The 19879-nt window shown below is 33.8% G+C and overlaps 1 protein-coding gene across 1 annotated transcript; it reads left to right on the top strand.

The window, feature by feature from the left end:
* Positions 1 to 360: 360 nt before the first annotated feature.
* LOC118029024 (uncharacterized) lies at positions 361 to 5435 on the top strand. The gene is given in 10 exon segments (XM_035032803.2): positions 361 to 512; positions 734 to 852; positions 986 to 1043; positions 1123 to 1272; positions 1626 to 1836; positions 2875 to 2920; positions 3061 to 3181; positions 4032 to 4104; positions 4727 to 4868; positions 4870 to 5435. Coding segments are annotated over 10 exon segments (1065 nt in total). The 5' UTR covers positions 361 to 445; the 3' UTR covers positions 4948 to 5435.
* Positions 5436 to 19879: the final 14444 nt, after the last annotated feature.

The following is a 19879-nucleotide window of genomic DNA, read 5'->3' as shown; positions in this document are numbered from 1 at the left end:
GGTAGTGTTTTATTTTTATTTGTGTTTAACATTCATACCAGACCTAAATTAATTAGGTGCCAAATCCAAGTACCATGGAGCTGGCAAAGATGTCAGGCTCAAGACTTTTAAGCTAACATGGCTACAGATCCAAGTTGCTTGGGTCTGGCATTGATTCCAGTTTCAAGACACTTGGATCTAGCATGTCTACAAGATCTACGTTACTTAAGTTTGATAAAAAATATTAAATAAAAGTTTAAAAATTAACTCGTTTGATTAGATTTAATAATATTATTAAAATATTTTTTTAAAAAATAATATTAATTTATTACACAAATATACTATTACAAAGTAATTGGTCATAGCAAATAAATAAATAAATAGCCCGCCATCTTCAAAACCTAAAACCCTAAAGCTAAACCCGAGAAGAGAGAAGACAGAGAGACCGTACCTCCGCGGAACTTTAATGCCGAGTAACAGCCCAACCTCGAGTGAAATGCAAGCTTCCGTAGCAGCGCACAATCATTTCTTTAGTGAGCTTTTTTGTCGTTCCATTTCTTTATGTTTCATTGTGTGATTTCAATTCGCGGCTTAGCTCTGGTCTAAACTTAAAAATTATATTTTTAACAATTAATTACATCTAAAACCGTTAGGGCGCTGTATTTGGCTTTTGAATATTGTTTAGGGCTTGAAGATAACAGAAGAAAGACTAGTACTTTTTTTTTAATATAAAAATCTGATGTTGTTGGTGAAGTATGGAGAGAGTTCTGGTGGGGAGCTATTGCTGGTGCTTTTGGGGAAGGAATGATGCATCCTGTAGACACCGTAAAGACACGAATCCAAAGTCAGGCTATTCTTAGTGGAGGAATTCAGGCACGAATCGTTATTTATTCTTGTGTTAATTACATTGATCTCACTCATTTTATTTTGTGTTCGCCAAACCTTCACCTCAAAATGTTTATTAGCATTGCTGGACCATCTCTTACAAATGTTTTAATACTAGCAGACCCCCAAGAGCTTGCTTCAGATGGTTCGAGCAGTTGCAGTTACTGATGGAGCAAGAGGTATATAATAGTTGCGAATATTAAATACTAGCAGAGCCAAAAGAGCTTATCAAGTTGCTTTGAGCTGATCATCGTTTAGGCTTTTATAGAGGTATAACGCCGGGGGTTACTGGATCTCTTGCTACTGGAGCAACATATTTTGGTTTTATTGAGTCTGCCAAAAAGTGGATCGAGGAATCACATCCTAGTCTTGGGGGCCATTGGGCTCATTTCATTTTTGGAGCTGTTGGTAAGTTCTGCTGACTTCCTGGTTGTTTATGCATTGATTCACGGTTGTTCCATCTTATTGTCATGGGAAATTTCTACTTCTTTATGTGTGAAAATAAAAATGACATTTCAAAGTAGTGACATAATTTGAAGACTGTAGAAGCTTTAGAACTTGAATCACTCATCATTTTCTTTGTGTATCTACCGTATAAAAAACTTGATCTCTGAGCATCATTGACAACCATGCATGTGGCTACTTGTTCCCGGGTGTTGTCCTTGGAGGTATCAAGTCTTTTTTTGCTATAATCTGACTCATCAGCCATGTACTTCATGGAGAATTCTGATTTTCTGTCTTCTTGCTCCTATGCATTTCAGGAGATACACTTGGTTCGTTTGTATATGTTCCATGTGAAGTAATGAAACAACGCATGCAAGTACAAGGGTCAAGAACATCTTGGAATTCCAGCATTATTAAAGACAGCATCTCCAGGAAATCTGGTGAGCAAATTTACAGCTATTACACAGGGATGTTCCAGGCTGGAAGTTCAATATTGAAGGAGCAGGGACCAAGAGGATTATATGCTGGGTAAACGTCAGAAATGCTTCTACTTTTTGGAAGGTCTTTTATTTTATTTTTGTATGTGTTGTTTGATTTGGTATGTAGACTAACTTATCCTTATTTACTCATATCTTATATCAATTTCAAGCAAATGTTTTCATCAGTAAATCGAGTAGAGATTTTTACTCCCAACTAAGTGGCATGCATCAAATGAGGTAGTCAGGCTACCACATAGTGCTCTTTGTTTCTCATATCCAACCTGTAATATACCTTACAAAGAAACTTCAACACATTGGCTCAATGTTTTCCAACTCAGTCAAGTCTGATTTATTATGAAGAAATCAACAAGGAGTGCTATTTTGATTGACACTAACACGTGGTATAAAATGATTCTCTTTTTTCTTATGGACTGAACAATTTTTCATAGCTAATGTAAAATTCAAGTAAAATACAAACCATGATACCTGGATGATATGCCCAAGTCTCCTAGTTTGCCACCATATACCCTGTTGTAGGCACGGGAGTTCATTCAACAGAGCTATACCTTAGTTGTCAAGGGATCAATGATTCCAATCTTGTAATGTATAAACTGAGTCTTTATTTATTTATTATGTTTGTTTTCTTCAGGAAACTAAACTAGTTTCTTGTATTAAGCAAGTTAGTAAAATTTAACTGTATCTAATCCAGATCATATTTATACTCTTTTGAATCTGAATGATCCTCTGTACGTTTGTCAAAGTTCTATTTTGAAATAACCTTTTGGCTATGTGAAACCATATTCATCTAAACTTGTGAAAAGAAGTGCTGTTTAAGATAAGAAAAAAAAATGATGTCTTAACCTTCAAAGGCTTTGCAATCTGTCCAAGGTATGCGGCTCTTTTTTTACACTGCCACTTAAAACTGGTAGATGATATGGAAATGCAAGTTTAGCTGCTAGATCTCTATGTTATACTTATTCCAGGTTTTAACTTGTAATCATAGGTTCTTTAGGCAGCAGGTACAAATTGTCGAAAGAGGTGTTTGACTCAATAACTATCTGTATTCATGTACTGATTTGTTTGGCAGATACTGGTCTACGCTTGCAAGGGATGTGCCCTTTGCTGGCTTAATGGTATGTAAATTTGTTTTGAGAACTTACTGTATTCCCTTATCTCATTTTTTATTTTCCATCGATTCTTAAAATTTGTGTCCAAGCTAATTGACAGCTTCTGTAGAGCTTATTTGAGTTATTTTTTATTTCATTATTTGCAGGTTATGTTTTATGAAGCCTTGAAAGATTTGACAGATTATGCGAAACAAAAAAGGATTCCCAGTTTAGATCACCATGTTAATAGTTCTGTGGAGGGACTTCTCCTGGGAGGATTGGCTGGAGGTATGTGCTTTGCTTCTGCTTTATCTGAAGGAGTGCTTGCATGGCAGAGCCAGCAATCTTTTTTTCAATGGGGTCATTATTATTTTAACAATCATTTCTTTTATCTATTCTATCATTATGTAAAACTAGCGAGCCATAAAACATCTTCATATGATGATACAAGTAAAAGATTCAATACAATAATTACATCAATAACAAAAATATCATGCCTTTGACAAAGAAATACTATTGAAGCCATAAAAATTTAATGTTCGAAATTTTGATCTACCAGATTTATGGAACGCTCAATTAACTGAATTTCCTAGTTTTAAATGCATGATTATTGATATCTAGAACTATGTGTAAAATGAATGGCCATTTCCTTCTTTCTTTATTTTTATGAGTAGAGGACAAGGTGATAGAATCACAGAAGATATAATTGAAAATGATGTAATATGGAGTAAAATGATAGGAAAGATAAATAAATAAAGAGGCTAATTTTAAGAGTTGAGGAAATTTTTGAAGGAGAATAACTACCCTTTATGGGCAAGGAAAAAACAAGGAAGAGTTTACTAGGACGGATATCTCCACCGAGAATTTGAGCAGTTATGACCATGTCTTCACCACTGGGTGCTTGGAAACCTGAGGAACTAGTTCAGCCTGGCTCTGAAATGATATCAAATGCAAAATGCAGTTTTCATTCTCCAATATCAGCATCAATAATGATATTTTTATACTTAATTATTTACAGGGGTTGTGGTTTTATTGTTTCCCAAACATTCTTCAAACGTTTGAAGTTCAAATTTTCTTATTCCAGCCGGCACTCAATCTTGTATATGCGATAATTTATGATTCTTCAAATTGTAAGCAGGTTTTAGTGCCTATCTTACCACTCCCTTGGATGTGATCAAAACAAGATTGCAAGTACAGGGATCAATTATAAGGTAATACTATGTCAAATTAGACATAACAACCAGAAGATAATTTTGGAGTTGTTATTTTGCATGATAACCATTCTTTCTTGCTATTTAAGAGTGAGATTTTCAACAATAATAGCTGAAAGCTGCGAGAGCACATGTCTTTTAATGTCCAATACCTATGTTATAGCTTCCTTTTGGTTGAACTCAATGTTATCCTGGAACTCTATTTGTTTTTCTCACTCGTGCTCCAACATGCGTTAAAGTGCAAACACTTGCACAGCACATCTGTTTTATAAGAGGCTTTCTCTAATGCAACACAATCTTGTTTATGATGTATGCTTCTGCCCCTCTGTTCCTTGCCCAAAGTGTGTTTCAATGGTTAGGACATGAAATAACTTCTTGTAGGCAACCAATTGACATTTTACCCAGTTGATTTCTGAAATTTTGATAAATACAGGGGATGGCTACCCCTGACTAATCAAAAGGAGCAAGAGCAAAAAATAGGGACTTCCTTTTCTAATTTTTATCTGGATGAAGCTTGGCTAATTGTTTAGCTTGGTCCACTAGCTATGTTTGTGTTTCAGATTGAAAGGCAGATGTAATTTTGACGGTAGTATTGTTTGCTAATGCTGTTGTGAACTTGCAGGTACAATGGCTGGCTGGATGCTATTCGCAGGATTTGGATGATGGAAGGGGTCAAGGGATTGTTTAGAGGAAGCGTCCCCAGGATAACATGGTACATCCCAGCCTCTGCTCTTACCTTCATGGCTGTGGAATTCCTCAGGGACCGAATTCAATGAAAAATTGGACGATGGAAATATGCAAGTTGCAAGCATGTCAGTAGAGAAAAAGGGATCATCTTTGTGAGAGGTAGCTTAGAACCCGAACTGAACTTTTTCAGCCATCTTTTTTTTTCCCCTGCTAGACGAGCCACTGTACCTGATTTGAAGTCTACCGATTCTGTTGGCACTGAATCTTGTTCTTTGATGAAGCTGGATGCAGTGAAAGAAACAAAATTTTGAAATCGGCCATGTAAATTAAGAGATTGTTAGTGTTTGAGAGGGAAGAGAAGAAACAACATTAGTTGAGGGATTTGCCTTGTTGACTTGCAACATAGGGTGGACCTGGTAAGATGTTGTAATACTTCAGGGATGAGACACATGCTTATGATTTCATGTTGACGCATTATACCAAGGAATTAGTTACTGTTGAAAGTTTCGTTTGAAAATTCAGCTGTTACAATGTTTTGTTAGCAACAGGAGAGACTTTCTGCTGCTAGCAGAATAGAAATGTGTTCCGAGCTTCTTTATTTATTTTTATTAAAAAGTATAACAATAATTTATTTATTTATTGCATTATGAAAGAATGAATAATATCCCAGCTATTTTCATCTCTTTGTTTTGAGGTAGTATCCAAACACTTCTTTATAATACATGAACTCTTTTCAATCAAAATTTTAACTTATGTTCTTCTTGATGGAGCAAGTACTAAGTGCCTTAGCCGACTCCATTACTAAATTTGCTTGTAATTGTTGATATGAAAAATAATCATGTGTTAGCTAATCAACTGACCAACCACCAATCTTCTGAACAACTAAGCTATATGTTATCTATTTTTGTTTTCAATGAGTAGCCCTATAAAATCAAATGGACTATGGGTTTTAATTAGTACTTAAAAATATATTTTTATCAAGGTTTTATATTATTATTTTGCACAAGAAATATTAATAACTCTTTAACTACAACATGTTTTATAATAACAAATCTGATAATATAAGATAGCTTTAATTTATGATAAATGCTTATTTTAAATGTAGGTATATCTCACAATTCAAAGGATTGATTGATGTGATTAACTATTGGAAGTGAAAGGGCAAAGAAAAGGTTAAGCTTAGAAAAAAGATGTTAATTCAATTCAAATTGAACACTGTTCAGTTATTAAGTCATATTTGAAGCTGTAGATCTTGGATTTTAGTTTGGTTTATATGGCTAGAAAACTAAGACATAGGTCTAAAACATTCATGAGAGTCCAAGACTCAATTCTGCCATTTGAAAATCCAAATCTTAGCATCAAAGAGAAGTTCGAATCTGTCCTACAGCTCATACATTGTTTAGTGTTCAGTGCTCAGCCTATAGCTCGAGTTCTAGAAGTCCAAATGACCTCATTATTGTTTTGTTGGAAAGCCGAGATAATTTCCTAGAACTTTCTAAATGTATCTCAAGCCTCTTTGCCACCACATACATTTCATAATGGATATGGAATCCTTGTAAATTATGGATAATAGTTGTTGTCATAAATATTTCTTTGTTTGAAATGGGATCCTTATAGATTAGGCAAGTCAATAGCAATCACACATGCTTCCAAAAGCATTAAGAAATCAATGTATTGACTATAATCCATAATACACAAAGAAACAATGTTTCTTTATTTTTCACACATTCCCGACACATTTCAGTCCTGACTTCAAACATGTCATTTTCTCTTATTCGGATGACTTAACAGGCCTACCATATATTGATGGAAATGTATGAATGTCTATTTTCCAACCAGTTGAAATCTTAGTAATTCCTTTTATATCTCTAGATATAGTCCAAAAAGTAGATGAAGGTCCAGGCAGACAGATTTGGCAAGATTCGTCCAGTAAATTCAATCATTTGAAATAATCCTTTAATGAACTTTGATTGACCTATAATTTTAACTCAATGTCAACATGTCTGGAAATGACTATAAAATTTTTAACCTGATCCAACATTTGAGTTGAAATGTATGTTTGATAGCGTAAAATTGAACAATAGGAAATTTTACACCAAAAATCTGAATTTGATCTTGTTTGTATCATATCACTAAGTAAGCGGCTAATTATGTAATGGGAAAGCTAATAATCATCTTATACATCCTACCCAAGGCAAGTTTTTTTGCGTTTGTTTTTTTTTAAATAAAAGGCATTTATTGTGTTTACATGCTAAGATTTTTTCTAAATTGAATGTGTGTATATATATATATATATATGTTTTTATTATTAACCCATTCTATTTGATGTCCAAAACAAGCCTGATGGTTCACATTGACCCAACCCAAGTTCACTTACAATGATAGAAAATAATGTATCTTGAAACCTAAAAACTCCTAAACCATTTGATTATATATATAATCAAATATTGTCACCTCAAAGTTGACTCCACTAATAAGATAATGGTTTACTAGATAGGTTGAGAAATGGATCAAAAATGTATTGGTGATGATGCCCTCAACCTATAAATTCATATTCACACACACAATAAAAATGATATATGTTTTAAAAATAAAGTAACATATCAATAATCTTTATTATCTTTTAGCTTCCAAGTGATAAGACCCATTTAAGGATCATATTATTCATAGGTTGATTATTAGATAAAGAAAACAATCAATATGCCAAAACAATCACACACAAAAAGGAAAAAACGAAACTCATTTTTTATTATATTTTTTACATGAAAACAATAAAATCAACTTTTAAGGGATAGGACACGGTTAAAGATCTTACAATCCCCGATTAATTATTTAATAAAGAATATAATCAATATACACCCAAATAATCACCGAAGGAAAGCAAAAATAAAAATATTTTTTATATGATACTCTCAACCATTTATTTAAAAAACCGTTGAAAATCTTTATTATAAAAGCTCCACTATAAGCAAACATACACATCCATGTATAAAATTTCAAACCAAGATCAAACAATTTCACCTCGGATAATCCTATTGATGCCCACCCTTCCAACTATACCATGAAATTTTGATTCATGTCTTATCGCATTTTAAAAAATAAACCTTTGTTGACTTCATACCTTTGGGTTGACACATAATAGTATGAGTCCCAGCACTTTAGATTGTCATCATAATACATATAAAAATTAATAATATGTTTCAAATATTCAAAATAGGCAAAGATTCATTCAAGGTACAAAGAAGATCTTTAAGAGTTGTTAGAAGGAAGTTGCTAAAACCAGGATTCGGTAATGGTGGTGCTGGAGATATATTATGGAGCAACGACACGTATTTCATGTGTCAACACTAAACCTACAAAAAAAAAATAACATAACATATCATATTCTTTGGGATTGAGAAAAGATGTGATTTCTATTGGATTTTTATGTGTGTTTTCTACTAGGTTTTGCTAGAAAAAATTTATTATTTCGAGCTAATTTTTTGTTGGATTTTTGGTTGCTAATTTGGGGTTGTTTTGGTTATGGTGGAACTTGGAGTTATGGGAGAAATTTGTGAGTAGAATTTTATAATGGTTATAGACGGCTATGGTAATGGTTTAGTTAGTAAGAGTAGAGTGTTAGGATTGGTCAAAGAAGACTAATTCTAACACTTTTATTGAGGTTGAGTGATTAGTACTTAAAAGTGTATTTTTATCAAGGTTTTATATCATTATTTTGCACTTGAAGTATCAATAATTCTTTAACTAAAGCATGTTTTATGGTAAATGTTCATCTTAAATGCAGGCCTATCACATAAATGAAAGGATTGATTAATGAGTTTAAGTATTGAAATTGAAAGGACAAAGAGAGGGCCAAACTTAGAAAAAAAGATGTTGGTGCAGTCCAAACTGGAACACTGTTCGATAATTAGGTCATATCTCGAGTTCTAAATGTCCAAATGACCTCAATTTTTTGGACAGATTCGGTAAAACATAGGCCTCCAACTTTCATGTGGAGTCCAACAAAAAGACATAGGCCTCAATTTTTTAGACAGATTCGGTAAGACATAGGCCTCTTACTAATTCTTAATACCTTGCTTGTTAAATGGTTAATCTAGATTTGTGTTGTATAACACTTGGTACAACAAATGCTTGGCACTTTCATAGCCAACTGTATGGTATAACCTACATATGTGCTATGAAAGGAACTTGATTTGTTGTTACCATAAGTTAACATCATGAATTCCTAACAATATTTAAAAGTATGGTGTTACTAAAATAAGATAATTAATATGATCATGTTAAAAATTTATAATGAACTATTAAGGATAAATCATCTGATTGGAACCTCCTTTATGTGTGGTTTCTAGTTGATTAATAAAAAGAGTTTATACTATACTTATTTCTAATACTATTAGTGGATCCTCTAACTTTGACACTTGCTTTTATCATTGTTGAATCCTCACAGTAATCTTACATCTCAAATTCCTCTTTAACTTATTACTATTACTATTACTATTACTATTACTATTATTATTATTATTATTATTTATAATTTATATAGTTAACCTCCTTGAGGTTCGACCCCGGTCTTGCCGGGTTATTTATTACTTCGACACTCCTGCACATGGGAGAAGACATCAATCTTTTAGTCGTATCATTGAGTGGATAGCGAGGGTTTGTATGGATTGTAGAGGATACTAGTGGTGGTGGTGGTTGTATAGTCTTGTAACCAGAGAGAGGGAGAATACGATAACTGAAAAGAATGGGGTTGGAGTTGTTGTTATGATGGTTTGCAATAGGTAAAGGTCAAAAAGATGGGAGGGACAATGGGTTAGCTAGTGTGTTGGATTACTGTATATTACTAGATTTTGGCAAAGAAAAAGTAAAAAGGGTAGTGATTAGTTCTGGTATGATAAAGGGTTTTGCTTCTTCTTTTCTTTCTCCTTTATTCCTACAATATGGATTTTTTATGGGAGTATTTTGTTTTTATTGGCAATTTCACTTTTTTTGTCACTTTTGTTTTGTCTCTTTCCTAGTCAAATTTTTCTCTGGTTTATTGTTATTCTTTAGGTGTTAATGTATAAAATTAAGCATCCTTAAAAAATATAATCCAATAATTTAATTAAAAGATCTCTTTTTAATTATTATATTCTTTAATGAGAATCTTAAATTTTAAAAATTTTATGGTCAAAAGATCCATTAATAAATACACTAAACAAAACATGAATAATTAGATGTAAAGTAATGTCAAGATTTGTATACTCTATGAAAGTCAAATTCCTTAGAAGCTTAGGAACGCATGACACTATAACTAGTGATCTACCAGATTCTAGGGGTGATGAGAGCGAGCCTGAAGAGCACACTGAAGGGAATGGAAAGAGGCCTACCGTTAGAGATATATGGTTATGGAAACCAAAATCCCTCCTCCTCCTCAGGCTATGTGACACGACCAAAAGCTTGATGTCTTTTCCCAAGTGCAGGAGTGTCGAAGTAATAAATAACCCGGCAAGACCGGGGTCGAACCACAGAGAGGTTAATTGTATAAATTATAAATAACAAGACAACAACAACAACAACAACAACAACAATAACAACAACAATAATAATTATTATTATACTCAGTACGTGGCGTTGTTATACTTGAGAATGATCTAAAGATCGGGTCACAGGTTTCCAGCCTATATACTGAGTTTATGAAAAGATCAAATATATATATTATATAATATAAACATAATGTAAATAATAATAATAATAATAATAATAATAATAATGAAAGCAGAAGATGAAGAAATTAATGAGAACTTTGAAATGAAAGATTAATGTAAGGATTAAGCAATGATAAAAACAAATGTCAAGGTTAGAGGATCCACTAATGGTACTTCAAACAAGTATAATATAAACTCTTATTACTCAATTGGAAACCACACATAAAGGAGGTTCCAATCAGATTATAAATTGTTAACATGATTACATTAGTTTATCTTTATTCGAATAAAGCTAATACTTGTAAATGTTGGCAGGCATTCATGATTATAACTTATGTTAACAACAAATCAAGTCCCTTTCATAGCTCAGGTGTCGGTTATACCATACAGTATGGGCTATGAAAGTACCAAGTATTTGTTGTACCAAGTGTTATACAACATAAATCTAGATTAACCATTTAACAAGCAAAGTATTAAAAGTGAACAAGATAACAAATATAAAACATGTTAGTATCCAACGTTAAGGTCCATATTAAGTTTATATTATACTTATTCTTACACCATTAGTGTACCCTTTTCACCTTGACATAATTAACTTAGCTAAACATAATGAAAGAAAGAAACATAAATGAACAAGATAAGAACATAAATGAGAAAGAAGTTAACTAAGTAAAGGAAAGGAAATGAAGTGCATAAACTTGATATTAATGAAAGCAAAAACATAAGCAATACAAAGAGAGAAAGCAAGAGCATGATCTTGATCTGGAAACCAAGATGCCTCAATACATGGTAAGTGCCTCCTTTTATAGGCCAAAATTTGGAACTATTGATTTGTTGACTAATTGATGAGTGGGTGGCCACATCTAGACTAGATAACAATCCTTATCTTCTTGTCTGATCAAGACGTCATTGCTAACATCATAATTTGCCCAGAATCCTCAAGAATGTTCTAGGAAATTGTCTCAGCTTTCCAACAAAAAAAAGATGAGGTCATTTGGACTTCTAGAACTCAAGATATGGGCTGAACACTAAATAGTGTTTGGGCTGCAGGACAGCTTCAGACTTCTTCGTTGTTCCTTCAATTTGGACTTCAAAACGACCTTTTCAAATCTTGGGCTCCTCATGAAAGTTGTAGGCTTTTGTCTTACCTTTCCATCCATATAAAGTGGACCTAAATCCGAAATCTAGAGCTCTAGATATGATCCAATTACCGAGCAATGTTCCGGTTTGGACTGCACCGACATCTCTTTTCTAAGTTTGGCCATCTCTTTGTCCTTTAACTTTCAATGCTTAAACTCATCAATCAATCCTTTTATTTATGTGATAGTCCTGCATTTAAAATGAGCATTTTACCATAAATTAAGGTATCTTATAATATCAAACTTGTTATTATAAAACATGCTTTAGTTAAGGAGTTATTGATACTTCAAGTGCAAAATGATGATATAAAACCTTGATAAACATGCACTTTTAAGTACTAATCACACCCCCCAACCAGCTTATTACTAGTCCCTAGTAATCTAAAGCGTTAAAATAGAGAAACAATTTGCAAGTTCCACAAAGCAAGGCATTCATCATTCAACTTCCATTAATCTATCCAGATAAACAAACTCTCATTAAATTTATATTCCTGCTTCATACTTCGTAAACAAGATATTAATAAACCTTCTTTTTGTGTGCTCAATGAAAACATAGATGATGGGGCTTTTGTTGGAAGAAAACAATATTATGTTCAAATGTTTAAGGTGAACTTCCTTGGGTTGGGAATTTTTTTCTTTTTTTTTTCTCTTTTTTTTTTTTTTTTTATTTATATACACATACAACTTAAAACACAATGTATCTTTAACCCATGTAACGAGTTTTAGGCTAATGACTCCCAGACCAGTTGGTCTTAGGGCATTAGGTGTTGAGACACCCCTACGAGCTTAACAACTCGGGTTGCAGATACTGATACGTAGATAGTGCAATGTTTGATTCCCTTAAGCTTTTCTCCTTAACCCATTAACAAGCTTTGGGCCAATAGCTCCCAAGTCAGTTGACTTTAGGGTATTAGGTGTTAAAACACCCCTTCGGGCTTAATTGCTTAGGTTATGGAGGCTACGAAACCAAACTTATCCACGTTTTATTATCATCAATACTATCTCTTTTTTTTCTTTTTCTTCTTCTTTTTTTTTTTTTTTTTTTTTTTGCAAATTATATACTATCCTTTACCCTTAGTTGTTACCTTCAACAAAAGAACATAATTACTGTAATAATCCAATGTGCAACCCACAATCATATGTTAAAGTGTGTGTGTGAAAATGAAGGTTTAATAATACTTGTTAAAATGAGTATATGAGCAGAATCAAGTGATAACAATGTGAGAGTTTGTAAACCTGAATATTTCAAGAAGTATTATGATAGACCTTGGTAATGAAACTTACTAAGATGCGTCTCTAGAGTCAATAAAATTGATTCCATACTCTGCCATCCTAATAACAATTTTGTCAAATGGTTTTAATAATAGCAAAAATAGTTAGCAAGTTAGTTTTTTTTTTTTTTTTTTTTTTTTTGAAGTACTACCCTCTCCCCCCAACCAAAACGAGACATTGTCCTCAATGTTCGAAGGTAGAAAGATAGAGTATAGAAGACATCACCTGAAACAACGAACAATGACAAACCTGAAATACACTTAAACAAATAAGAAGTAACAAAACAAAATAATATGCTATTAATAAAACCAAAAAGACACAAGTTTTCACAGATGAAGGCTCAAATCTAATCTAAGCTTTTTACGGCTTTCCTTAGTTGACCAATCTAGGCGACTCATGCAGGGATCAATGATAGGGATGAAAGATTGTAGTTGGTCAATCAATTGTTCAGCAGTAGCAGCAGAGATTATGATTCGTCGTGCCGAAGATGTTAGAAATTCCTGTTCCACAGCTTGATCAAGAAAAGACAGCAACTTATCATAAAAACCATTAACATTTAACAAACCTATAGGTTTATGGTGAATGTGCAGTTGGGCCCAAGATGAAATATGAAAGATCTCTTCCAATGTGCCCAGACCACCTGGTAAGGCAATGAAGGCATCAGCATGGTTAAACATGGTATTCAGTTCGATCAGACATTGTTGGGACCTGTAGTTCTTCTCCAATTGTTTTTCCAATGATGTCCCCATTTGCTAAAGCTTTGGGGACAACCCCCAAAACTTGACTGCCTCCCAAAAAATGCAGCCATTGACACACCTCCCATTAACCCAAGGCTGCCTCCCCCATACACTAAATGAATCTTTCTCTCAGCTAGTACCCGACCAAGATGATTTGCTGATTCTAAAAACTCTTTTTTTTTCCCAGAACTGATCCACCGAAAACACAAATATTTCTTATATGATGACTTGAGGAACCTGCCATTTCTACACACTTCTATATTTGATGAATATATGGGATGAGTAGAAATGAAGGGAAGGAAGAAGAATTTATAGATGAAAAAGTGAAAATGCAATCATACCACCTATATGTAGGCCAGCTGTAGTCTCACAAACTCTCTCTCTCTCTCTCTTTATTAATTATTTATTTTGAAAAAAGCATGTATGTACAGGTAGTTGTGATTGTGGCTCACATCTTCCCTTGGTTTTACGTCCAAGAACGGCTTAAACGCCCTCTATGGGTCGGGGATAGGCTTCCCATCCAGTTTTCTTAAAAACTGGCAAACAGGGTCTTTTTTAGTCAGATTCCCAAGACTAAGTCAATCATGTTCTTTATGGAATTGTGGCCATAAATCATGAATTACACGATGCACATCTCCACTAGGATGCGTCTCAAGGGTCAATAAAAGATCATCTAAAGACCCCTTACTCAGGCCATCCTTAATGAATTGTATCTTATCTTCACGGTTTACAGATACCATTCCTAAAGAACGACATGTCGTATTACAAGTCCATCTGGCACATCGATGACAGACTTTCAGTCGTTTTGCACGACGTTTCTTTGCAAAAGTGCTTTTACCTGTTCCAGGCATGTGTGAAATGAAAGAATTGGATGACTCACCTGATAATCGAACCTTTGCTTCAATTAGCCAGCGAATATCTTCAGGAATTCCATGATTCATTAACAACCGTAATCTTTCACACCTAGCACGGTAAATTTTTGTAATCGCATTCTGAGGCAGAGCGGGAAAATACCTTTTCAACTTTTCAAGAGTGGTGTCCATTTTCAAAAGAGAATTGGAGACGAGATTCAAAGAAGGGAAAAAGAGCACAGAATTGTACAAATATATACAGATATCAGTTATTTGGGAAACTGAAAGAACCGACTTATGTCACGGAGTACCGTTATCCGCCATTTGACCGGGGTGAGAGAGAAACTAGCAAAACAAAAGATACACCAAAAAGGAACACAAAAAAAATGTAAGAAAAACAAAATAATCAACCTTTATCAATAAGATTATTCAAACCAATGTATTCATTTTCACTAGGAAACTCATCAAAGTAAGCTTTTAAACGATGTTCATTTACCTTCAAAACATTGTCATTTTTTGGATTCTCAATATCAAGGGCCCCATAAGGATACACATGTTTCAAAATAAATGGACCGCTCCATCTTGATCTTAGTTTTTCAGGAAATAAATGGAGTTGAGAATTATAAAGCAAAACTTTTTGACCAGTATCAACTTTTTGACAATTTTCACAAGTTTTGCAGAATCATGTGTGTCCTTGAACATGGTGGGCCAATAAAATCCATTTTGTAAGATTTTTGCAGTCGTCTCTCTTGATGAGAATTGACTCCCACATGCTTCAGAATGACAAAGTTTAATGACATTACTTACCTCATTGTCGGGAATGCATTTTTGAAATATTTGATCAGGACAATTTTTGAATAAGTAAGGGTCATCTAAGTAAAAGTTCTTCACTTCGTTCAAAAACTTTCCTTTGTCTTCGGTACTCCAGTGAGCTGGCAAATCTCCTGTTGCAAGAAAATTGATATCTTTAGCAAACCAAGGCATTGAACTGAGAGAAAGTAAGGATTTTTCAGGAAAGCAATCATCGATTGGTGGGATGTCGAATGTCAAATCTATTGTCACTTTTGACACAAGATCAACATCAATATTTTTGGTGCCTTTTTCATCCGTGATTTCTTCCTGAGAATAAATCATTTGCAAATCTTCAGATTCATCCAACTCAATTTTACTCAAAGTAGATTCAAGTTGATCATGAACTAATTCTTCAATAAGATTTACTTCTTGTAAATCATTATCATCTCCAGGTTGCTTGCAAATGTTAAAAATATTCATCTCCAATGTCATGTTTCCAAAAGATAACTTCATGAGTCCATTCCTACAATTAATCAATGCATTAGAAGTTGCAAGAAATGGACGTCCTAAAATAATAGGAAATGAATTACATGCTTCAACAGGTTGCGTGTCCAAGACAATAAAATCCACAGGATAAATGAATTTATCGACTTGTACTAACACATCTTCAATTATTCCTCTAGGCACTTTTACAGATCTATCGGCAAGTAAAAGAGTTACAGAAGTTGGTTTTAACTCACCTAGATTGAGACTCTGAAAAACTGAATATGGAAGTAAATTCACACTAGCTCCAAGATCAAGTAAGGCTCTTTCAATTTTATGTTCTCCAATAAAGCAAGAAATTGTAGGACAACCAGGGTCTTTATATTTCAAAGCATTATTGTTCTGAAGAATGGCACTTACTTGTTCGGCTAAAAAGGCTTTCTTTTTCACATTCAGTTTTCTCTTCACAGTGCACAAATCTTTCAAAAATTTAGCATAGGAAGGAACCTGTTTAATAGCATCCAACAAAGGTATATTGATCCTTACCTGTTTGAAAATTTCAAAGATTTCAGAGTTGTGATTGACTTTCCTTTGTTTGGTCATGGCATGAGGAAATGGAAGTGTTGGCGGGGAATCAGCCTTCTCTTTGCAATGGTCAGGTTCAACCCCTTCCTTACCCTCAGAGATAGACTCATCATCTTTCTCACAAGGTTCAAGAATGGGTTTTTCAATAACCTTACCACTACGAAGAGTGATGACTGATTTGACTTGATCCATGTGTTGGCTTCCAGAACCACTTGCATTTGCATTGTATTGCCCCTTTGGATTTTGCTGTGGTTGAGAAGGAAACTTACCTTTCTCTTGGAAACTGAGAGCAGTTGTTAATTTTGCAAGAGCATCTTTAAAATCGGTCATGCTTTGAGCAAGTTGAGTATTGATTGTCTCCTGCTTTTCAATGAATGCATGCAATGTTTCCTCAAAATTTCTTCTAGGAGGTGGAGCATAAGGAGGTGCATATCCATGAGAATTTTGGAAATTATGGTGTGCTTGAAACGGTGGCTGTGAAGTTTGTGTATTATTGTTGTCACTCTTCCAACTGAAATTTGGGTGATTTCTCCAACCAGGATTGTATGTTTGCGAGTATGGTTATGGTTGGGCCTTTGGAAACTGTTTAAAGCATGGGCTTGTTGATGGAGGCATTCCTTAAAAGAAGGCAAAGTTGGACAATTATTTGTTGCATGCTCATTTGTTTCACAGATTTGACATACAATGTCTTGAACAGATTTTAATTGACCACTCTTTTTCAATTCTAGTGCTCGACTTTTCTAGCTAAAGATGCAAACTTGGCTTGAAGGTCATGATCTTCCCTAAGGTTGTGCATACCTCCACTAGATGTATGAGGTTGAGTTTTACTTGGTGCCTCATAAGTACCTGTGGTATCCCAATTTTGAGCATTTTCGGCTAGCAAGTCTAGGTACTCCATTGCTTCATTAGGGTCTTTATCTTCGAAAGTTCCATTGCACATCAATTCAACCATTTGCCTATCTCTAGTGTTAAACCTTCATAAAAATGTGAAACCAATCTCCATGTTTCAAAACCATGATGTGGGCAAGTATTAAGCAAATCTCGATACCTATCCCAACATTGGTAAAATGTTTCTCCTGGTTTTTGAGTGAAAGTGATGATTTGTCTTTTGAAAGAGTTTGTTCTGTGAGATGGAAAAAACTTCTTTAAAAATTGTTGTTGCATTTCATCCCAAGCATGAATAGATCCTGGTCTCAAATTTTTGTAGCCATGTTTTAGCTTTATCTTTTTAATGAAAAAGGAAAAAGCTTTAATCGAATGGTGTTCATGCTACAATTTGAGTTATTATAGGTATTACAGACCTCCTCAAATTCCCTTAAATGCAAGTATGGATTTTCTAAGTCTAAGCCATGAAAAGATGGTAAAAGTTGAATAATGCCTGGCTTAAAATTAAAATGAGATGCATCAGGAGGGAAAACTATGCATGAGGGTGCACTTGTTCTTGTAGGATTCATGTGATCTCTAAGTGTTCTCATACGGTTATTCTCATTATTCTCATTATGAAGCGATTGAGTATCTTCTTCGGCCATATTTTCTGAAAATGATGAGGATAGCCTACAAAGTCGACCACTTAATGTACGTGACCAAACTCTCATGCACGTGTAAGAAGAGAATAAAAGGAAGAAAGGAGAAGAGAAGAAAAAGAAACAAAAGAAAACAAAAGTTAAATAAAAATGAAAAGTGAAAAGAGAAAATGAAATAAATATTATAATTTATACAAGAATTTACCTCCCCGGCAACGGCGCCAAAAACTTGACACGACCAAAAGCTTGATGTCTTTTCCCAAGTGCAGGAGTGTCGAAGTAATAAATAACCCGGCAAGACCGGGGGTCGAACCACAGAGAGGTTAATTGTATAAATTATAAATAACAAGACAACAACAACAACAACAACAACAATAACAACAACAATAATAATAATTATTATACTCAGTACGTGGCGTTGTTATACTTGAGAATGATCTAAAGATCGGGTCACAGGTTTCCAGCCTATATACTGAGTTTATGAAAAGATCAAATATATATATTATATAATATAAACATAATGTAAATAATAATAATAATAATAATAATAATAATAATAATAATAATAATAATGAAAGCAGAAGATGAAGAAATTAATGAGAACTTTGAAATGAAAGATTAATGTAAGGATTAAGCAATGATAAAAACAAATGTCAAGGTTAGAGGATCCACTAATGGTACTTCAAACAAGTATAATATAAACTCTTATTACTCAATTGGAAACCACACATAAAGGAGGTTCCAATCAGATTATAAATTGTTAACATGATTACATTAGTTATCTTATTCGAATAAAGCTAATACTTGTAAATGTTGGCAGGCATTCATGATTATAACTTATGTTAACAACAAATCAAGTCCCTTTCATAGCTCAGGTGTCGGTTATACCATACAGTATGGGCTATGAAAGTACCAAGTATTTGTTGTACCAAGTGTTATACAACATAAATCTAGATTAACCATTTAACAAGCAAAGTATTAAAAGTGAACAAGATAACAAATATAAAACATGTTAGTATCCAACGTTAAGGTCCATATTAAGTTTATATTATACTTATTCTTACACCATTAGTGTACCCTTTTCACCTTGACATAATTAACTTAGCTAAACATAATGAAAGAAAGAAACATAAATGAACAAGATAAGAACATAAATGAGAAAGAAGTTAACTAAGTAAAGGAAAGGAAATGAAGTGCATAAACTTGATATTAATGAAAGCAAAACATAAGCAATACAAAGAGAGAAAGCAAGAGCATGATCTTGATCTGGAAACCAAGATGCCTCAATACATGGTAAGTGCCTCCTTTTATAGGCCAAAATTTGGAACTATTGATTTGTTGACTAATTGATGAGTGGGTGGCCACATCTAGACTAGATAACAATCCTTATCTTCTTGTCTGATCAAGACGTCATTGCTAACATCATAATTTGCCCAGAATCCTCAAGAATGTTCTAGGAAATTGTCTCAGCTTTCCAACAAAAAAAGATGAGTCATTTGGACTTCTAGAACTCAAGATATGGGCTGAACACTAAATAGTGTTTGGGCTGCAGGACAGCTTCAGACTTCTTCGTTGTTCCTTCAATTTGGACTTCAAAACGACCTTTTCAAATCTTGGGCTCCTCATGAAAGTTGTAGGCTTTTGTCTTACCTTTCCATCCATATAAAGTGGACCTAAATCCGAAATCTAGAGCTCTAGATATGATCCAATTACCGAGCAATGTTCCGGTTTGGACTGCACCGACATCTCTTTTCTAAGTTTGGCCATCTCTTTGTCCTTTAACTTTCAATGCTTAAACTCATCAATCAATCCTTTTATTTATGTGATAGTCCTGCATTTAAAATGAGCATTTACCATAAATTAAGGTATCTTATAATATCAAACTTGTTATTATAAAACATGCTTTAGTTAAGGAGTTATTGATACTTCAAGTGCAAAATGATGATATAAAACCTTGATAAACATGCACTTTTAAGTACTAATCACTATGGTGTATCTACTAGGAGCACAATTGGTTTG

This window comes from Populus alba, chromosome 12 (assembly GCF_005239225.2).
Source record: "Populus alba chromosome 12, ASM523922v2, whole genome shotgun sequence".
NCBI classification, from domain to species: domain Eukaryota; kingdom Viridiplantae; phylum Streptophyta; class Magnoliopsida; order Malpighiales; family Salicaceae; genus Populus; species Populus alba.
This window is presented reverse-complemented; position numbering and strand designations above follow the sequence as displayed.